This window comes from Callorhinus ursinus, unplaced genomic scaffold (assembly GCF_003265705.2).
Source record: "Callorhinus ursinus isolate GAN/ISIS: 27379988/994484 unplaced genomic scaffold, GSC_fseal_2.0 scaffold35, whole genome shotgun sequence".
NCBI lineage: Eukaryota > Metazoa > Chordata > Mammalia > Carnivora > Otariidae > Callorhinus > Callorhinus ursinus.
In genome coordinates, this window is record NW_027397097.1 from 3,606,439 (window position 1) to 3,626,384 (window position 19,946).

The 19,946-nt window shown below is 47.6% G+C and overlaps 1 protein-coding gene and 1 pseudogene across 1 annotated transcript; both read left to right on the forward strand.

The window, feature by feature from the left end:
* Positions 1 to 3,922: 3,922 nt before the first annotated feature.
* DNAJB13 (DnaJ heat shock protein family (Hsp40) member B13) lies at positions 3,923 to 17,886 on the forward strand. The gene is made up of 8 exons (XM_025848381.2): positions 3,923 to 4,055; positions 10,280 to 10,383; positions 11,420 to 11,581; positions 13,948 to 14,105; positions 15,141 to 15,254; positions 15,915 to 16,028; positions 16,890 to 16,966; positions 17,573 to 17,886. The coding sequence occupies exons 1-8, from the start codon at positions 3,988 to 3,990 to the stop codon at positions 17,724 to 17,726; spliced, it is 951 nt and encodes a 316-aa protein (XP_025704166.1). The 5' UTR covers positions 3,923 to 3,987; the 3' UTR covers positions 17,727 to 17,886.
* Positions 5,423 to 7,386, forward strand: LOC141370432 (dnaJ homolog subfamily A member 1 pseudogene; annotated as a pseudogene).
* Positions 17,887 to 19,946: the final 2,060 nt, after the last annotated feature.

The following is a 19,946-nucleotide window of genomic DNA, read 5'->3' on the forward strand; positions in this document are numbered from 1 at the left end:
CCAGGTGCCCCTAGATCCTTTCTTAAGAACACGTTTACAGGGCACCTGGGTGGCTCAGTCATTAAGCATCTGCCTTCGGCTCAGGTCATGATCCCAGGCTCCTGGGATAAGTCCCACATCGGGCTCCCTGCTCCGCGGGAAGCCTGCTTCTCCCTCTCCCACTCCCCCTGCTTGTGTTCCACTGCTCTCGCTCTGTCTCTGTCAAATAAATAAATAAAATCTTAAAAAAAAAACACATTTACATTTGAGAGGAGTAAAGGAGTAGTACTTAGAAAAGATGCTCCCGAAGAAGGAGGAGGAGGAGAAAAGGAAGGGTTATAGTGTGGCATTGGCCCAGGGAAAGACCAGTGGAACAGTAGTCCAGATATAAACCCATGCATATATGGAAACTTTGTATGTAACACAGCAGTCAATATAGATTGGTAGGGGAACAAAGGACTGTTAAATAAATGGTTCTGGGACAATAGGATCTCAAAAATAAGAAAATGATGCTACCTTGTACCATATAAAAAAAAAAGTTCTACGTGGATTAAAGGTTTAAGAGTGAAATGGACTCTCAGAAGAAAATATAGGTGAAGATCTTTATGACCCTCTACAGAGAATATTTCTTAAACTAGACACAAAAAGTATAATCAAAAAGGCAAAGATTGGTAAGTTCTACCCCATTAAAAAAGGGTAAAAACACAAGCTCCAAAGTGAAAGGGGTTTGTATTTTACATATTTTCAACAAAGAAATATAAAACATGAAGAGTCTCTCTCTCTCTCTCTTTCTCCTCTCTCTCTCTCTCACACAAACACACACACACACACACACACACACACACACACACACACACCACAGCCCAGTAGAAAAATGGTCAAAAGAGGGGCGCCTAAGTGGCTCAGTCGGTTAAGCGTCTGCCTTCGGCTCAGGTCATGATCCCAGGGTCCTGGGATCGAGTCCCGCGTCGGGCTCCCTGCTCCGCGGGGAACCTGCTTCTCTCTATTCCTGCTGCTCCCCCTCCTTGTGCTTGCGCTCTCTCTCTCTCTCTCTGACAAATAAGTAAAATCTTTAAAAAAAAAAAAAGAAAAATGGGAAAAGACATACATAGGCATTTCAAAATGAAAAACAAATGGACAATAAACATGAAAAGACGCTCAACAAAAAAAATACAAATCAAAGTCTGCAGTGAGATGCTGTTTCATATCTATATCGGCAAACATTTAAAAATTTGACATCAGGGCGCCTGGGTGACTCGGTTGGTTAAGCATCTGCCTTCGGCTCAGGTCATGATCCCAGGGTCCTGGGATCGAGTCCCGCATCAGGCTCCCTGCTCAGTAGGGAGCCTGCTTCTCCCTCTGCCCCTCTCTCTCTCTCTGTCTCTTAGGAATAAATAAATCTCAAAAAAAAAAAGTTATAAAAAAAATTGACATCAGTGGTGCCTGGCTGGTTCAGTGGGTAAAGCATGCAATTCTTAATCTCAGGGTTGTGAGGTCAAGCTCCATGTTGGGCATGGAGCCTACTTAAAATATGTACACACACACACGTATATGTGTATTTGTATATATGTATACATGTACTTTAAAAGAAAATTAAAAACTTGACATCAAGAATTGGTGAGGATGTAAAGCAAAAGGGACCTCTCAGACACTGCTGTTTTGCCATCGTAATTTAGAATAACCACATCAGAAAACTCACATTACCTTGCAAAGTTGATGCACATACCCAAATGTTCAGCATCAACAGAGAATGCTATACAGCCTCTGTGCAAATAAGACACACACAAATACATGCCATTTGCATAACTGATTCCATTTATATAAAGTTCAAAACCATGAAAACATAAATATGTTCAGAATACATGCAGTAGTGTGTTGGAGCTGGCTGTAACAGCTTGAGAGAAATTGGCAAGTGCTACACATAAGGACTGTTTTTTTCCTTCTGGTGAGCTGGTTAAATATTTACAAGCACAGAAGTACACCACAGGAGATGCATAGTAGTGAAACAAATAAAAACAAAAGAATACTAAGCAGGTAGAGAGGGGCACACAGGGGCAATATTTCTTCAATAAGGAATGTTCTAATGCTGCTTTTTTGTGCGTATAAACTTCTTAATAAAAAAAAAAACAAAATAAGGTTAGCTTGGTCAAAGTCAGGGTCAGTGGTGTGTGTAGTCTGGAGGGTCTGAGGAGAGGTAGCCCCGGAGGTGAATGAGAAGGGTTAGTTGGAGCAATTGCAAGCATGCTTTTTCATGCTCAAGCATTCTGAGAAGCAAGGAAAAGTGGGGGTTGGTGTGCCCTGGGGTGAGAGATTAGGGTAGGTAGGGCGGGAGCAGATCACCAAATGCCTGTGTGCCAGGGTCAGCAGTTTGGATTAACTTTGGGCAATGTGGAGTATGGTCTTGGCAGGGTAGAGGCAAGGTGGGCAGGATAGTGAGAAGTTGGAGTGGCTTTGCTGAAAGGTGAAAGCCAAAGCAAGACCATGGCTCTGAGGAGGAAGAGGCTTGAGAGGTGCCTAAGAGGTAAAATGGACCAAGCTTAGTGACTGATTGGATGTGGGATGTGGAAAACAGGGCTCTTCTGCCCTCAAGGAGGTAGAGCAGAATTCCCCAATCTTTAAGGGTGGGCCATGAAATAATTTTCTTCCAAGGAGTACAATCCAGAAAGGAGGAAACAAAAGTAACTTTACAGTGGAGAGAAACCTGACAAACACCTACCTTAGCAGGTGAAGGTCAACATCACCAGGATGCCATGTTGATAGGATGGAATGAGAATGGCATTTCACCTCTGTGGTCTTCCTTCCAGAAGCCCCTAACCTCAGTCTAATCATAAGAAAAACATCAAACAAATCCCACTGAGAGACTGTACAGAATATGTGACCAGTCCTCCTTAAACTATCAGAGTCATCAAAAAACAAGAAAAGTTTGACAAACAGTTTTAGCCAGGAGAAGCCTAAGGAAACATGACAACTAAATGTAATGTGGTATCCTGTTTGGGATCTTGGAACAGAAAAAAAGACATTAGTTAAAAACTAGGAAATCTGAATAAAGTGTGTACTTCCATTATAAATGAGGTATCTGGAGGAAATAACAACTATAGAGAACAAACTGATGGTTACCAAAGGGGAGGTGGGTGGAGGGATGGGTGAAACAGGTGATGGAGATTAAGGAGTACACTTAATTGTGATAAGCACCAGGTGATGTATGGAATTGTTGAATCACTGTATTGTACACCTGAAACTAATATAATACTGCATGTTAGCTATACTGGAATTAAAATAAAACTTAATAATAAATATCACTAAGTTGAACATTAAAAAAAAACCCTTGATGTATCAATATTGGTTGTTATTTGTGACAAATATACCTGACTCACGTAAGCCATTAATAATACAGGAAACTGGGTGTGGGGTATATGGGAATTCTGTACTGTCTTCCCAACTTTTCTGAAAATCTAAAACTATTCTAAAATTTAAAACGCATTTTAAAAGTCAGCTAAATGCATTTGTTCTGAAAAGTTTTTTTTAAAAAGATTTTATTTATTTTTGAGAGAGAGAGTGTTGGGGGGTGGAGGGGCAGAGCGAGAGGGAGAAAGAGTCTCAAGCCAACTCTGACTCCGCACTGAACCTGGAGCCCCAGCGGGGCTCAATTTCCCGACCCTGAGATATGACCTGAGCTGAAACCAAGAGTCGGACCCTCAACCGACTGTCCCACCCAGGCGCCCCTGTTCTGAAAACTTTTAATTAAAACTAATTGCTACTTTCCTTAAAAACTGAGTTTAGAGTTTCTGAGTTGAGTGACCTTTATCAGGGTCACAGAATCAGCCCCTATTCTTCTAATTCTTCTATTGGCTCTGCTGTGAGGCGGAACTGAGCGGGTGGTTTGCTTAGACAGGAAGGACTACCACTCCCAGAGTGCCCCTGTGCAGTTGTCAGGAGCAACCAGAGAATGCAGACTAACAGCCCTCCTTCAAGTCGGGATTATACAACTGAGTGCCTTGCCAGCCGGCCATGGGCCAGGATTATTACTCAGTGCTCCAGATCACTCGCAATTCAGAGGATGCCCAGATCAAGAAGGCGTAAGTTGGGGCAGGAGTGAGGCTTTAGGGGTGTGCCAGGAAGTCCCCACCTTTCTCTCTTCCAAACTGTGCTTTCTTGCACAGCTTAGGGCAGGCAAGATAAACCTTATTCCTTCTCTTGCTTCTTGCGTACCTATAGCCCGGGTTTGGGCTGGGTCAGAGTTCCCAATCCACCATCCTTTACCCCCTGTGCCCTGTCTCCCCTCCTGGGTATCTTGGTTTTTCTAGCAATAAAAATAGGGACAGAGGAGATATCTGAACTTTATTCTGATTATGGAGAACCAAAGGATTGAGAAAAGGAGAGTGACCTGACCAGATGGATGTGTTTCAAATTTTATTCTGGCCATCAGATGAGTTTTTGATGTTGAACTGCATTTCTCAATACTTTCGTCAGGTCCTGGGGACTTTGTGGTCCATTTCCAAGAAAGTCTAGGACAGGAATCAGCACATTTTTCTGAAAAAATGTGTTTTTGGGGGGCACCTGTGTGGCCCAGTCGGTTAAGCTTCTGACTTGATTTCGGCTCGGGTCATGATCTCGGGGTCATGAGATTGATCCCCACATCCAGGCTCCACACTGGGCTTCAAGCCTGCTTATGATTCTCTCCATCCCTTTCCCTCTGCTTCCCCGCCCCCTGCCACTTCACTCGCACACATGCTCTCTCTCTCAAAAAAAAAAAAATTTTTTTTTATGAATATTTATTGAGTGCCTACCCTATGGTTAGGTGCAGTGGTAGCAGCTGGAGATATAATCATGAGTCAGGCAGATACACAGCTTAATTTTGTTGATGAATATAGATGTTGAGTAAGTCATAAGTGTGATGAGTGTTACAGAAGGGGAAGTACAGAGTGCTGTGGAAGCTTATTTTAGGAGAGAGACCCCTTCAGAGGCTGTCGTGATAATCAAGGCAGAAGATGAAGCTTAGGGGCACCTGGGTGTCTCAGTCAGTTAAGCGTCTGCCTTCAGTTCAGGTCAGGATCCCAGGACCCTGGGATCGAGCCCCGCATTGGGCTCTCTGCTCAGTGGGGAGCCTGCTTCTCCCTCTCCCTCTGCCCCTCTCCTTGCTTGTATGCTCGCTCTCTCACTCTCTTGCAAATAAATAGAATCTTGAAAAAAAAAAGATGAAACTTGAAGCAGAACAGTACACTGGAGAGAGGAGAGAGAATGGACTTGGCTATTAGTGGGATCATTGGAAGGTAAAGAAAAAAGAAGGAATCTGTGATAATACAGTCAGTTAAGGTTGGGTAGTGATACATTTCTTGAATGTACAGATTCTGTTCTGAGAACCTTCCATCATTATTTCATTTAATCCTCACAACAACCCTGAGAGGTAGGTATGGTTTTTATCCCAAGGCCATGTGCCTGGTAAATGGCAGAACCAGTATCCAGACACCAGGCCTACTGTGGGCCAGGTCCTACATGGCATTTATGTGGGGTAAGTGGAGAGGGTCTACAGTGTGGCTGGAGAAACAAGACACAAACTCATGAGACAATTACAGAACAATTCAGGACAGCATGTGATGTCACCCACTGTTCAGAGCATCTCCTTGGCCAGTGGGAGCCATCTAAGGAGAGGTCACAAGGAGTTAGAGTGCAGAAAGATAAGCCAAAGTTAAATACTGGAAAGACCCAGGTCTGAATCCAGGTTCTCCTACCTGCTAGCTGTGTGATATGGACAAATTAACCTCTCTGAGCCTCAGTTTTTCCATCTCTAAAATAATTATTATAAGGGTTGGGGCACCTGGGTGGCTCAGTGGGTTGAGCGTCGGCCTCAGCTCAGGTCATGATCCCAGGGTCCTGGGATCAAGCCCCACATCGGGCTCCCTGTTCAGCGGGGAGTCTGCTTCTCCCTCTCCCTCTGCCGCTCCCCCTGCTTGTGCTCTTTCACTCTCTGTCTCTCAAATAAATACAATTATTTTTAAAATAATAATTATAAGGGTTGTTGTGGTATTGACATGGGATTATATGAGATAATGAACATGAAAAGCTCAGCAATCATTTGCAGCTAGAACCATGCCATATAAAGAGTGATTAAGGGAACTTTCCAGGACACTCGGTGAGACACGGAAGAGCGGCAGCTGCCCAAGCTGTGCCCAGCAACAAGCTCCTTCCCGGTCCCCCACACCGGCCTCAGCCCTCTCACCGGCTGTAGAAAATGGTGAAAGAAACCACTTTACTATGATGTTTTGGGGATCAAACCCAATGCCACCCAAGAGGAATTTAAAAAGGCCTACAGGAAACTGGCCTTGAAGTACTACCCTGATAAGAATCCAAATGAAGGAGAGAAGTTTAAACAGATTTCTCAAGCTTATCAAGTACTCTCTGATGCAAAGAAAAGGGAATTATATGACAAAGGAGAACAGGCAATTAAAGAAGGTGAAGCTGGTGGTGGTTTTGGCTCCCCCATGGACATCTTTGATATGTGTTTTGGAGGAGGAGGAAGCATGCAGAGAGAAAGGAGAGGTAAAAATGTTGTGCATCAGTTCTCAGTAACCTTAGAAGATTTATATAATGGTGCAACAAGAAAAAGCTAGCTCTGCAAAAGAATGTGATTTGCGATAAATGTGAAGACCAAGGTGGTAAGAAAGGAGCCAAATGTTGTCCCAGTTGCTGAGGTACTGGAATGCAAATAAGAATTCATCAGATAGGACCTGGAATGGTTCAGCAAATTCAGTCTGTGTGCGTGGAGTGCCAGGCCATGGGGAACGGATCCGTCCTAAAGATAGATGTAAAAGCTGCAATGGAAGGAAGGTAGTTCAAGAGAAGAAGATTCTAGAAGTTCATATTGACAAAGGTATGAAGGATGGCCAGAAGATAACCTTCCATGGTGAGGGAGACCGAGAATCAGGACTGGAACCTTGTTTTAGATCAGAAGGACCGTGCTGTTTTTACTTGGCAAGGCGAAGACCTTTACATGTGTATGGACATACAGCGTGGTGCGGCTTTCAAAAGCCAATATCTACAATTGACAACCGAACCATCGTCATCACCTCTCATCCAGGTCACGTTGTCAAGCATGGAGATATCAAGTGTGTGCTAAATGAAGGCATGCCAATTTATCATAGACCATATGAGAAGGGTCGCCTAATCATCGAATTTAAGGTAAACTTTCCTGAGAATGGCTTCCTCTCTCCTGATAAACTCTCTTTGCTGGAAAAACTCCTGCCTGAGAGGAAGGAAGTAGAAGAGACTGATGAAATGGACCAGGTAGAACTGGTGGACTTTGATCCAAATCAGGAAAGATGGCGCCATTACAATGGGGAAGCCTATGAGGATGATGAACATCATCCCAGGGGTGGTGTTCAGTGTCAGACCTCTTACTGGGGCCAGTGAGTACCACTGCTGGCATTTTATATGCAGTAGTGAATGAGTGAAGGACTATAATCATAGTTCACTACTTGCTATTGTTTTTGTTTTAATCTTCAACTATAGTAGTGTTTTAAAAGTTAAATGAAGAATAAACTCAAATATAAAAGCTCAAAAAAAAAAAGAGTGGTTTAAAGAACCGCATGTATTTCAAACAAGGCTCTTAACCCTTATCTCTTGTAACAGCTTTAAGAGATGAGTCCCATACAGGAGTACCTAGATTTTGACCTCCCCCCTCAAAATGCTGAATGTATATAATGAAGAAAATCACCACGATGATTCCTAATTGCCTAGCTATTTACCTTCTCAGTATCTCTCACTCAGTCGAGGCTGCCACATCTGAGCTGTGACTCCACTCCATCTTGCCAACTCAGGAAAACAGTGATGGCACTGCCGGGCAAATCTGACAACCACTCAAGTTTCTATGAAAATGGAACTCTTCTCAAACCTACTTACTTTTACTTATTGATAGAATTTACTTGCAGTTCTCCCCATAACTGACTTTGATCTTTGTACCTGAGAAGGGCTGGTTTCAAAGCCTCAGGGAGGTCATGACAATTGTCTTCAAGTCTCTGGAGGTAGACAAAGCAGATACTCTCTGTAAGGCCTCTGGAGTCTTCAGAGTCACAGGACAGCTGACCTCACTCAGTAAGATGAAATGTTGCCTTAGAGTCAGAGCAGTGAGATGGGCTGCCTTGTGGGACAGTTAGTTTGGGTCATTCATTTACTCCCTGCTGCTCAGTGCTGGGCACCAGCGACACAGAACTAGACATAGCAACTCAAGGAACTCACGCTAGTGGGAGAGACAAGCCAGTCAATAAACAGTTGGAGCACCGAGTGCTAAGTTGAGGGATCGAAGGCACTGGGGACGCGGGAAGGGGAGTGTAACCCAGAATGGACGCTGCCATTAGGGAGGGCAACCTGGAGGTGTTGACCCCTGAGCTGCGTGTTGAAAGATGAATGAAAACGTGCCAGTGGGAGATAGGAGGGACTGGAGAGGGGTGAGTGTTACAGGTGAAGGAATAGAATGTCAAAGACATGAGCAATGCCGTGTGGGGAGTTTAGAGCCTGGTCAGAAGGTCAGGAGAGGTCATGGGAGTGGGGAGGGAGAGCAGGGAGTGAGAAGGCCAGAGAGAGAAGAGGCTTGAATCTTAGATTTGTATTTTATGCTGAAGACGAAGGGGAACCAACCAGTGGAGGACTTAGGCCGGAGAGTGACTTGGTCAGAGGGCAGCACACTGAAAGGCCTGGAAAGGGGGAACCCTAGAAACAAGAAGCCATGGTTCTGCAATAGTTGTAGGGATGAAGAGGCAAGAAGAGAACACTGGGGAGAAAGAAAAGCTGATGTGCCTTGGTGACGGGTGGGCTGGGGGTGGAGAGGACGAAGAACCTGGGAGTTGATAATGCTCAGGTTTTTGGCTGCAGTGCCTGGGAAAGTGCGCGAAAAATTGGGGAACGAAAATGTGTTTGTATTTGGGCTCATTGAGTTTGTGGGGCCTATGGGACGTTGGAGAGGAGACACCAAGATGGCAGCTGGATACAGAAGTCTGGAGCTCAGTGGCCTGGTTTCAGATAGAGATTTGGGAGTGGTCAGCGAGTGAGTGGTACCCAGAGCCTCAGGATAGATGAGCTTGCGCACAGATAGTGTGTGGAGTGCGAAGAGAAGGAGCAGAAGGGGTCACCAGCTTAGAAGGCGTGAGCCAGGTAGAGCAGCTGCACTCTGACCCACAGCACTCTGACATGCGGTCAGGTTTGTACTGAGCCACTCAGGGGGCTGCAGTGATGCCCTCTTTTGGCTCCTCCAGACCCACTCCCCACCCTTCTGCACCCTACTCTCTGCGCTGGAAGCTGGGCCCTCTGAACTGCATCAATAGGCGCCCTGGTCCTCAGACTTGCATCCGGCTAAGAGAGCCCAGGGCAGGTGATCGGGAGGGAGGAGAGGAGAGTGGGGCTGGGGTATTTATACCCAGCTCCCTTCCTCTGAGGGCCTTTCAGGTTGGCTATGTTCCTTAACTGCAGATGACAGCTCCTGCCAAGGGCCCCCGGCCACACACTCTCCTGTGGGATTTCATTAACTTCTCCCTCCCCTCACTCCTATAGGCTCAGGGATGGTCAGGGTCCCTCAGGGCTCCTGGCCTTGGGCTACAGCACCATCCCCTGTGGTTATCCTCCCTATCTCCCACACTTTGGTGAGTGGTGGGACTGGGCAGCTACGGAAGCTGGGAAAGGAATGAGCACAGAAGTGGGAGACAGTAAGAGGGCCTGACATGCGCTAAGTGCCTCTCTCTACCGGGCCCTTTGACGCCTTATTTTACCCGATCTTCCCAAGAAGCCTAGGTGTCAGTTCAGACATCAAGACAGGATTAGATGTGCAAGAAATGGGGAAACACGTGTGAGGGTGAAGGGGAAGCAGGAGTGTGTGGGGGCGGGGGGCAGGCTTGGACCCCAGAGCAGGTCTGATACCTGTGGCCCGGGAGCTGGCTGGGGAGGGCTGCGGAGTGGTCTGGAGGAAAAGCTCTGGGTCTATCAACAGGAGGCCTGAGGCAGAGGTTGCAGGTTGGAGGGGTCTTGTGTCCTACAGGGATGCACCAGCACTAATGTCCCCACCATGCTTGGGCACTGGCTGGAGCAGCTTGAGGAAGTGTAGCCGCAGCACAAACACCCAGGGCGGGCAACTACGTGTTCTCCCCACTGGGTTCTCTTCAAGGGCATCTGAGCAATGTGCCGCCTTGGCCACCACAGCCCTGATTTTATAGCTGGGAACATCAAAGCAGTGGATGGCAGAGCCAGCTCTGAGCCATGATCTGCGCCTCAGGCCCATGTCAGCTGCTATGACTTGTATGAATCCTCCCTCCTCTAGGTACCGGAAACTGGCCCTTAAGAACCACCCACTCAAGTCCAGTGAGCCATCCTCAGCAGAGACATTCAGGCAAATAGCAGAGGCCTATGATGTGCTGAGCGACCGTGAGTGACTCCACGCATCTCTGCCCTCGCTCTATTCCTTAGGTCTCTGGGTGTTGGGCTTTCTGAGGGGGCCCAACCAAGAGGAAGCATTCCTCTTCCCTGCCTAGAGTCTGAACAAACTTAGAAAGAAAACAGCATGAAGAATTGCCTCTCTTAGTAGTCACAAGATAAGGTTGACGTGGTGTGGAGAGCCCTTGGATTAAGCTGATCTGCTCAGCCAGTATCAGTGGGGCAGGACCTGGGGCAGGTCTCCCACAGCCCCCCACCCCCTGTGCCCTGCAGGGATGCACACAGTGAGATGCTTGCTGCCAAGGGAGGAAGGTGAGGCTGAGGCGTATGCCCAGTTACTCTTCCCAGACTGCCAAGTAGCTACATCTCCAACTCCCCAAGGACAGCATATCTATAAAGGGGCAGAGAGAGGCTGGTAATTCAGAAATCTCCTGAAACCAAGAGTGTAGAAAGTGATTCCCCATTTCTGCCCTGGGCAGTACCTGCATGGGTGTCCCTGAAGGCTTGTCCTGGAGACTAATCACAGATCCTGTGCAGAAGAATGGCCAGATCACAAAGGTTTCTTTAGTCCCAAGTTTTCAGGACTTTAGAGTCCTTAGACGGTAGGATTTCAAAGCTCTAGAATTTTGCAGCTCTAGAATTCTTAGATTCTAGAATTTCAAGGTACTAGGATTCTACCTGCCCCAGAGAAAACAGTAGCTGTGATGATGAGGTTAGCCAAATTCCAGGAGAGTAGCCTGACCCTTAATCTCTAGATCCCTCCTCCAGCCCTCCCCTGCCGCCCCCAGCAAGTCTCCACCTAACCCGGGTCTCCTCCTGGCTATAGGACCCTACTTAGATGCACCCGGAATGAGATTACACACCTAACTTTGAGGGTCTCCCTCCAAAGAATGCCAGACAACAGACACTTTAGAAATAAGGTTGCTTTTGCCCCTTTCTGTCCACCCTGTGTCCACCTGCTTCCCAGCCCAGCTGCTATCTTAGTCCCCAAGACTGGCCCTCCCCTCAAGGTGCCACATGTCCACAGCTGTGAAGAGAGGCATCTATGACAAGTTCGGAGAGGAGGGCCTGAAGGGCGGGATTCCTCTGGAGTTTGGATCCCAGACCCCATGGACAACTGGTTACGTCTTCCACGGCAACCCTGAAAAGGTTTTCCATGAGTTCTTCGGAGGAGACAATCCCTTTGGTGGTAAGAGACCCCACCTACCCATTTGCCTGACTGGGGAAGGACAGAGCTGTAAAGGGTTTCTTTTCTTCAAATCCTTTTGTTTTGTTTACTTTAAGAAATAGGTATAGTGCCTGGTAAAAAAAAAAAAAAATGTGTTAAAGAAGAAATAAATTCCTTCCTTCCTTTTCCAGAAGCAGCCACTTACTGTTAACAGTTTGTGTATCCTTCCAGAAATGTTCTGTGCATTTATGAGCATATATTTATCTTTATATAAGCCTTTTATCTAATTAAGGAAATAGGACCATATTGTACACACTGATTTTTTTTCGCTTAGTATCGCTTGGAGATAATCTTATTATATACCATATTATATACAGATCTACTTCATTCATTTTAATAGCTGCTTCAGATTTCATTGTACGGGGGTGTGCTAGTCAGATGCGTACATGGATGGATGGGTGAATGATCCCACATCCCGACAAATTGACAAAGAGCTGCTTTCTGAGGCTCAGGGTCATCTTGCAAGGACAGTTAGCCCTCAGACCTGTCTTCCTGGCTCCATTTATGCGACTCAGAGAGGCTTGGTGTCACTGCCTGTTCTGTCCCCCCTTCCCATGGATATAATGCCTTTCTGCATTTCCGAAGTTCTCTCTTCCTTTTCTCCATGTTAAAAAGAAGTGAGCTACAGCTCACTGCCTGTCTACCTCAGAGACCCCTCAATTGCCTTCACCGGTCTGCTAGAGGAAGCTGAGTTCATAAGCTCCATGTGTGACTGGACACAGCAGGGCACTTGGGGTCAGGCCTGTTTCAAATCCACGCACTGCCACTTATGAGCTGTGTGACTCTGGGCAGATCTCTTCACCGCTCTAAAACCTCAGCTTCCTTACGGTTAAATGACGGTACTAGTCCATTCCTCACCCGTCATTATCAAATGAGATAATGGGCTTTATAAAGCCATCATGAACATGGGCTTTGCAGACTGAAAGATAGCATACAACGGACCTGTCTCTCCCAGGGACAGGTGCATGGAAAAGAGGCAGCTCAGAGGAGCCAACCCAGAGCTTATGGGACATCGCCTACAGGGTTTGGGGTCCCTCGGGCAGCACTCAGAAGCTATGCTGCCTCAGCGCTTCACCCTAGGGATTCCTGTGTCCTGTCTCCCTGCAGGGCCGAGGGACTCGGCCTTCCTATGACCTGGCTACTGGGGTGTCTGGTGCACCATAGGTACAGGGTGAACAAATGAATTCAGTAATACGAGAGGGGACCAGGTAATTCACAGGCCTCTCAATTAGTGACCACCTCACAGCGGGGCACACATTACGGTGGGGACTCGCCCTCCCTAGCCTCAAGTCATTGCCCCCTTCTAGCCTGTGATCTTCATTCCTGGCACTAACCATAAGAGGTAGAGTACAAAAAATCTTCATTATGATAGCAACCCCGGACTTTACAAAATTTACGAAGGGTTTCACATGTAGAGATAAGCACAGTGGTTCAGGGCACAGGTTCTAGAGTCAAATTGTCCTGGGCTCAGATGGACTGTGGGACTGTGAGCATTTTCTTTGGTCTCTGCCCAGTGAGAGAATAGTTTGAAGAGCTGAAACCAGTCCCTGATGCGTAGTTAGCTCTCAGCAACATTCGGCTCTTCATCATCTTGTTATTTAATCCTAATGGTAGAAGGCAGATCAGGCATTATTACTCCATCCCATGGACAGAAAAACTGAAACCAAACAACCACATAGCACTTCAAGAGACAAGGGCTCTTTGCACCGGGATGGAAGGGTGGGGCAGCAAGAGGGGTTACGGGTGTAGAGCTAGGCAGGGGGAGGAAAAGAGATTGAGGAACAAAACGAGTTTGGTGAACTCTCACATTTGTTAGGAACCACCTCTGCCCCAGCCCCTTGTCAGCTGATGACTTCATAGAAACTTGAGTCTGGGGTCTCCAGTGGTCTTAGGCTGGGCTGGACAGTGAGGGAGAGGGGAACCTGGGGAAGGGTAGGAAGGTCTAGGATGCTTATGACCCTCCCAGCAGGAAGCTAACAGCCAGAGTAATTTCTGGCATACCAGGAGCCACCACCAGAGGGCACTCCTCTCCTGAGGCAGCCAGCCTTGAGCGGTATTTCCTCAAGTTTAGGGGGAAGGGAGTCAGGAAAGTGTGGGAATATCCAAACAGGGGGATGAAGCAGTGGGAAGGGGCAAGGAATGATAGTCATTGGATCTGCAATTGAGGACAACTTTTTGGCCTGGCCTAACAGTCTGAGTCTGCAAGGTAGGAATGGGATGCTGGGTATTACACTTGGGGACTGAAGAGGTGTGTGTTGGAGGTGTCTATGCATGCAAGTCCCTGGAAACAGCCTCTATTGCTCCTCTCCTCTTCCCACCTCCTGCAGAGTTTTTTGATGCAGAAGGAGGTGAGGTAGATTTGAACTTTGGGGGGCTCCGGGGCCGAGGGGTCAAGAAACAGGACCCCCCAATAGAACGAGACCTCTACCTATCCCTGGAGGACTTATTCTTCGGCTGCACCAAGAAAATTAAGATCTCCCGAAGGGTGAGTACTTGGCTGGCTCCTACTGGGAGCCACTACCTATCCCCTCCAATCTTATCAGTAACCTCCTCCCGGTCCTCACTGGAGACCTCGGGTATGGTCTCTGATGGAATCATGAAATCTCAGATTTGGAGACCTAGGATAATAGAATTCTAGAATCTGAAGTTGGAAGGGACAGTTGAAGGTATTAGCCCCATTCTTTCCTAGTGCAGGAATCTCCTCTCCAGTGTTCCTAACTGGGACAGAGTCTTTCCTTTCTTCTCAGTTCAGCCCCAACCCTGTGGGAAGTTGGGCTCTGAATAGGTAGAGTCTCTTGTGAATTCTGCCCTCTGGGCATTACCAGACCATACCCCCAGGGCTTCATCAGTGTGTAAGCCTCATGAGTAAGAAGAAACAGTGTGGGCATGGAGGGTGGGCTGCAGGACAGTCCCCAAAGAGTCTGATTGAAGACCTTCAGGGCCTCAGGGTACAGTCTTCTGGTTGGCCCTGTCCCATGGTCCAGCCCTAGGCTAGGCACACGAGCAAGGCCTCCTAACACCTTTGCCCAGAAGAGGAGATGCCAACTATGGCCATGCTTTCCACAGATGGCACCCATCTGAGCATGTGACTGGTTGGGGAATGGATGGATGACATAATAGGGAATGCTCAGATATGCTGACCTCTGTGGTCTTTCTCCCTTCATGATTAAGAGACCTGCCAGAGCCTCAGAGCCAGAGCCTCTGGGTTGGGAGAGAGGACCTGGGTATGTGTTCACTATGCATTTGTTAGTGGCCAGGGCCATGTGATTTCTAGGGCTGGAGTTGGGGACTTGATCAACTCATGGTGACCACTTGGCGTCTCAGGCCTCAGCCCCATGACATAGCCTGTCCTGGAATTATGAGTCCTTGGTTCCAGTGAATGGGGTGAGAGTGGGAATGCCTCCGGGAAGGTTCTCCCTGTTGCTAGAGGAATGAACCCCTGTAACATCTTTCTCATGTGAAGAGGCCAGCCGGGAAAGCTCCAGCAAACCTCCCCCCCCCCCCCGCCATCTGGCTGCAGGTGCTGAACGAGGATGGGTACTCCTCTACCATCAAGGACAAGATTCTCACAATTGATGTGAAACCCGGTTGGAGGCAAGGCACACGGATCACCTTTGAGAAGGAAGGGGACCAGGTGAGAAGGAGGGAACTGACTAGGGTCAGTCCTAGTTGGTGTCAGTCACCTGGGCTTGCTCATGGGGTGGGAAGACTGAAGGGGAAGGAGGCAATGCTTTCTCCTGCCCCTGTGAGCCCTAGTCTGGTAGGGAGACCAGTCTGCAGAGTGGGTGAAATGTTCCCCAAAGTCCCTTTCAAGCGACAGAGCCTCACCATACCCCTGTGAGTGGATAGCCCAGGGCTTTTTCCCATTTTGCAGAATAGGAAACTGAGGCCCAGAGAGAGAAGGGATTTGCTCAGGGCAAGAGCACAAGAGCTCTTCCAGAAGAGACTTTAGCAGAGTTTTGGTGACTTAATGAAGCTTGGCAGGACAGAGGCTTGCAGGAAGTTTTCTTCAAAACTTGCAGCTCAGTATTTTGCCCACCACCTGAGGAAGCTCTGTCCCCCTCCAGCGGAGTGAATCCTTTTGGTCATGCTCAATAGAGGAGAAGTAGTGGGGGGGGGCAGTGCTGGATTCACTCGAGTAGGCTTCTCAGAGGAGGGGCTATGGAACCAAACTGGAAAGGTCCTTCCAGAAAACCTAGTTTAATCTCTTCATTGTTGAAGACATGGAGGCAGGAACTTGGCCAGTGGCACACAGCCAATTAGCCCTTGTCAACACTTGGCCTCCTCTGCCCAGGGCCCCAACATTATCCCAGCTGACATCATCTTCATCGTAAAGGAGAAGCTACACCCTCGCTTCCGCAGGGAGAATGACAACCTCCTTTTTGTGAACCCCATTCCCTTGGGCAAGGTGAGTGGGCAAAGTGGAGGAGCAGAGGTGGGCAGATGAGAGTGAGCAAGCTGGCCGCACTCTGCGCTCCCCCCGCTGTGTGGGGCAGGCCTTCAGAACGTGACGAGTGCACATAGAATCTTCGTGACTGTCTTCAGGGCCCCTCCATGTAAGGAATAGCACTAGGCTAGACTTTGCCTTCCCTCCCCCACCCCACCTGCAGGCAATCACTCAGTCAATCCTGCCACCTGATCTCCTTCTGTTCATCCCCACAGTGTGGGTGTGGGCACCTGCATCTGCCCAGCAGCCTTTGGCGGCTCTCCGGCCTCCCTTCCAAGCATCTCCTCTAGGCTCTTCCCCGTACTCTTTGGACTGTGCCGCAGGCCTGTCTCAGCATCTCATATGGCATTCAGGGCCCTCCACACTCTGCCCCTGCGGCTCTCTTCCCCTTCACTCCAACTCCTGTCCACTGGGTGCATTTTTCACACCTCCATATTCTTGTTTGTGCTTGGCCCTCTGCATGGAATGCTGTATATCTGCCTTGTCTACCTGGCAAGCTCCTTCTCACCCTTATCAACTGCTGCCACCACTGTGCAGCCCTCCTGTCTCACTCCAAAATGGTTTTGGGGCCTCTCTTTGGCTCTCGCAGACCCCTTTACTTCCCTCTATCATAACATATATCATCATCAGTCTTAGTTACCAGACTGAGCTCCTGAGGGCAGGTAGTTGCCTGGCTTGCTCTCCTGTGAGCCCTTGAACAGCCTTTTGTCTTCTTGAGGCGGGGCTCAGGGCCTGGCACTGAATAAGCTCTGAAAGTGCTTTCTAAACAGAATGGCCATGGTGACCTCCCCCACTCGCACCTTTGGCCCTCACGTCCCCTAGGCTCTGACCTGCTGCACCGTGGAGGTGAAGACCCTGGATGATCGTCTGCTCAACATCCCCATTAATGACATTGTCCAGTGAGTGCATCTGTTTGGGCGTCAGTTGGCAGAAAGCCTGGCCTGGGCCTTGGAGGGTAGTGGCACACTGGGCAGCCTGGTGCAGTTCAGTCCCCACCAGAGAGGACTGAAATCCAGCCCCACCTCTGGCGAACTGTATTTACCTGGTAAATGGAGTGCCTTTTTCTAACTTGCATGAGGCCAATATAGAGCCCAGAGGGCCCCCCCATCCCATGTTAGGCAGTCTTGGTTGCCTTCCTCCTCCTGAACCTCTCATTGGTGTTCTGAGTTGTATCCCTTAAGTCCTTTACAGGAAAGGCCCTCTGCATGGGAAGCTTTACTCAGTAGCTCAGCAACTCCCACCCAACCCAGGGTGGGACCTCTAGTTCTGGAACCCTCTATTAGAGACTCAGTGTAAATGGGTTCTCAGGGGGCAGGCTGTCTGAACAAGCCAGTCCCACCACCCCCACCCTGTTCTGGCTGAAAAGGGCCACCTGGTGGAAAGCGATACCGACTGCCCCGTGCCTGAGGTTTATGTGAGCAGGGGCAGCATGGGATCTGTCAAAGTGCTGCGGGGGTGGGGGGGGGGCACGCGCTAATTTCCCTTCTTTCATCCTCCCGTCTCAGTCCCAAGTATTTCAAGAAGGTGCCAGGTGAGGGGATGCCACTACCTGAGGACCCCACTAAGAAGGGAGATCTCTTCATCTTCTTTGACATCCAGTTCCCCACCCACCTCACACCCCAAAAGAAGCAGATGCTGCGCCAGGCATTGCTGACATAAACTGGTGGGCTGGGGGCTGGAGCACGGGAGAAGGCTATCTGGACCTTATCCCATTCCTGCCTCAGGATGTGCAAGGGAGCCAGCCCACTGCACAGATGTGAGGTGAGGATGGGATGGCATGGGACTTTTAAACTGACACAATAAAGATTTATTTCCTATCTTCCAGTTGCACCCAGGAGACTGTGTTGGAGGGAGAGGAGCTTCATATATCTCTTCTTGTGGAGCAGAGGGAAGGACAGGGCCCAGGAACCCTAAAACCTGGGTCCTTGTCCAGGTTTTTTTTTTTTTCATTAATTAACATATAATGTGTTACTGGTTTCAGAGGTAGAGGTCAGTGATTAAGTGATATAAGATCAGTCTTATATGATACCCAGGGCTCATTACATCACGTGCCCTCCTTGATGTCCATCACCCAGTTACCTTATCCCCCCATTCCCTCCCCTCTTGCAACTCTCAGTTTGTTTCCTATAATTAAGAGTCTCTCATGGTTGTTCTCCCTGATTTTGTCTTGTTTTTTCTTCTCTTCCCCTATGATTCTGTTTTGCTTCTTAAATTCCACATACGAGTGAGATCATATAATTGTCTTTCTCTGATTGACTTACTTCGCTTAGCATAGTACTCTCCAGTTCCATCCACGTCGTTGCAAATGGCAAGATTTCATTTTTTGATGGCTGAATAGTATTCCATTGTGTATATATACCACATCTTCTTTATCCATTCATCTGTCGATGGACATCTAGGCTCTTTCCATAGTTTGGCTATTGTGGACATTGCTACTATAAACATTGGGGTGCACGTACCCATTCGGATCACTACATTTGTATCTTTGGGGTAAATACCCCATAGTATAATTGCTGGGTTGTTGGGTAGCTCTTTTTTTAACTTTGAGGAACCTCCATACTGTTTTCCAGAGTGGCTGCACCAGCTTGCATTCCCACCAACAGCACAAGAGGTTTCGCCTTTCTCCACATCCTCACCAACATCTGTTGTTTCCTGACTTGTTAGTTTTAGCCATTCTGACAATATGAAGTGGTATCTCGTATTTTGATTTGTATTTCCCTGATGCTGAGTGATGTTGAGCACATGTGTCTGTTGGCCATTTGGATGTCTTCTTTGGAGAAATGTCTGTTCATGTCTTCTGCCCATTTCCTGACTAGATTATTTGTTCTTTGGGTGTTGAGTTTGATAAGTTCTTTATAGATTTTGGATACTATCCTTTTATCTGATAAGACATTTGCAAATATCGGGGCACCTGGGTGGCTCAGTCATTAAGCGTCTGCCTTCAGCTCAAGTCATGATCCCAGGGTCCTGGGATCGAGCCCCGCATCAGGCTCCCTGCTCGGCGGGAAGCCTGCTTCTCCCTCTCTCACTCCCCCTGCTTCTGTTCCCCCTCTCGCTGTGTCTCTCTCTTTCAAATAAGTAAATAAAATCTTAAAAAAAAAAGACATTTGCAAATATCTTCTCCCATTCTGTTGGTTGTCTTTGGGTTTTGTCGACTGTTTCCTTTGCTGTGCAAAAGCCTTTTATCTTGATGAAGTCCCAATAGTTCATTTTTACCTTTGTTTCCCTTGCCTTGGGAGATGTGTCTAGCAAGAAGTTGCTATAGCCGAGGTCACAAATGTTGCTGCGTTGTGTAAGGAAATGGTCCAGTTTCATTCTTCTGCATGTGGCTGTCTAATTTTCCCAACACCATTTGTTGAAGAGACTGTCTTTTTTCCATTGGACATTCTTTCCTGCTTTGTCGAAGATTAGTTGACCATAGAGTTGAGGGTCCATTTCTGGGCTCTCTGTTCTGTTCCGTTGATCTATGTGTCTGTTTTTGTGCCAGTACCATACTATCTTGATGATGGCAGCTTTGTAATAGAGCTTGAAGTCTGGAATTGTGATGCCACCAGCTTTGCTTTTCTTTTTCAACATTCCTCTGGCTATTTGGGGTCTTTTCTGGTTCCATACAAATTTGAGGATTATTTGTTGCAATTCTAAAAAGTTGATGGTATTTTGATAGGGATTTCTTTGAATGTATAGATTGCTCTAGGTAGCATAGACATTTTAACAATATTTGTTCTTCCATCCATGAGCATGGAACGTTTTTCCATTTCTTTGTGTCTTCCTCAATTTATTTCATGAGTGTTCAGTAGTTTTCTGCGTACAGATCCTTTGCCTCTTTGGTTATTTTATTTATTTATTTATTTATTTATTTATTTATTTATTTATTTATTT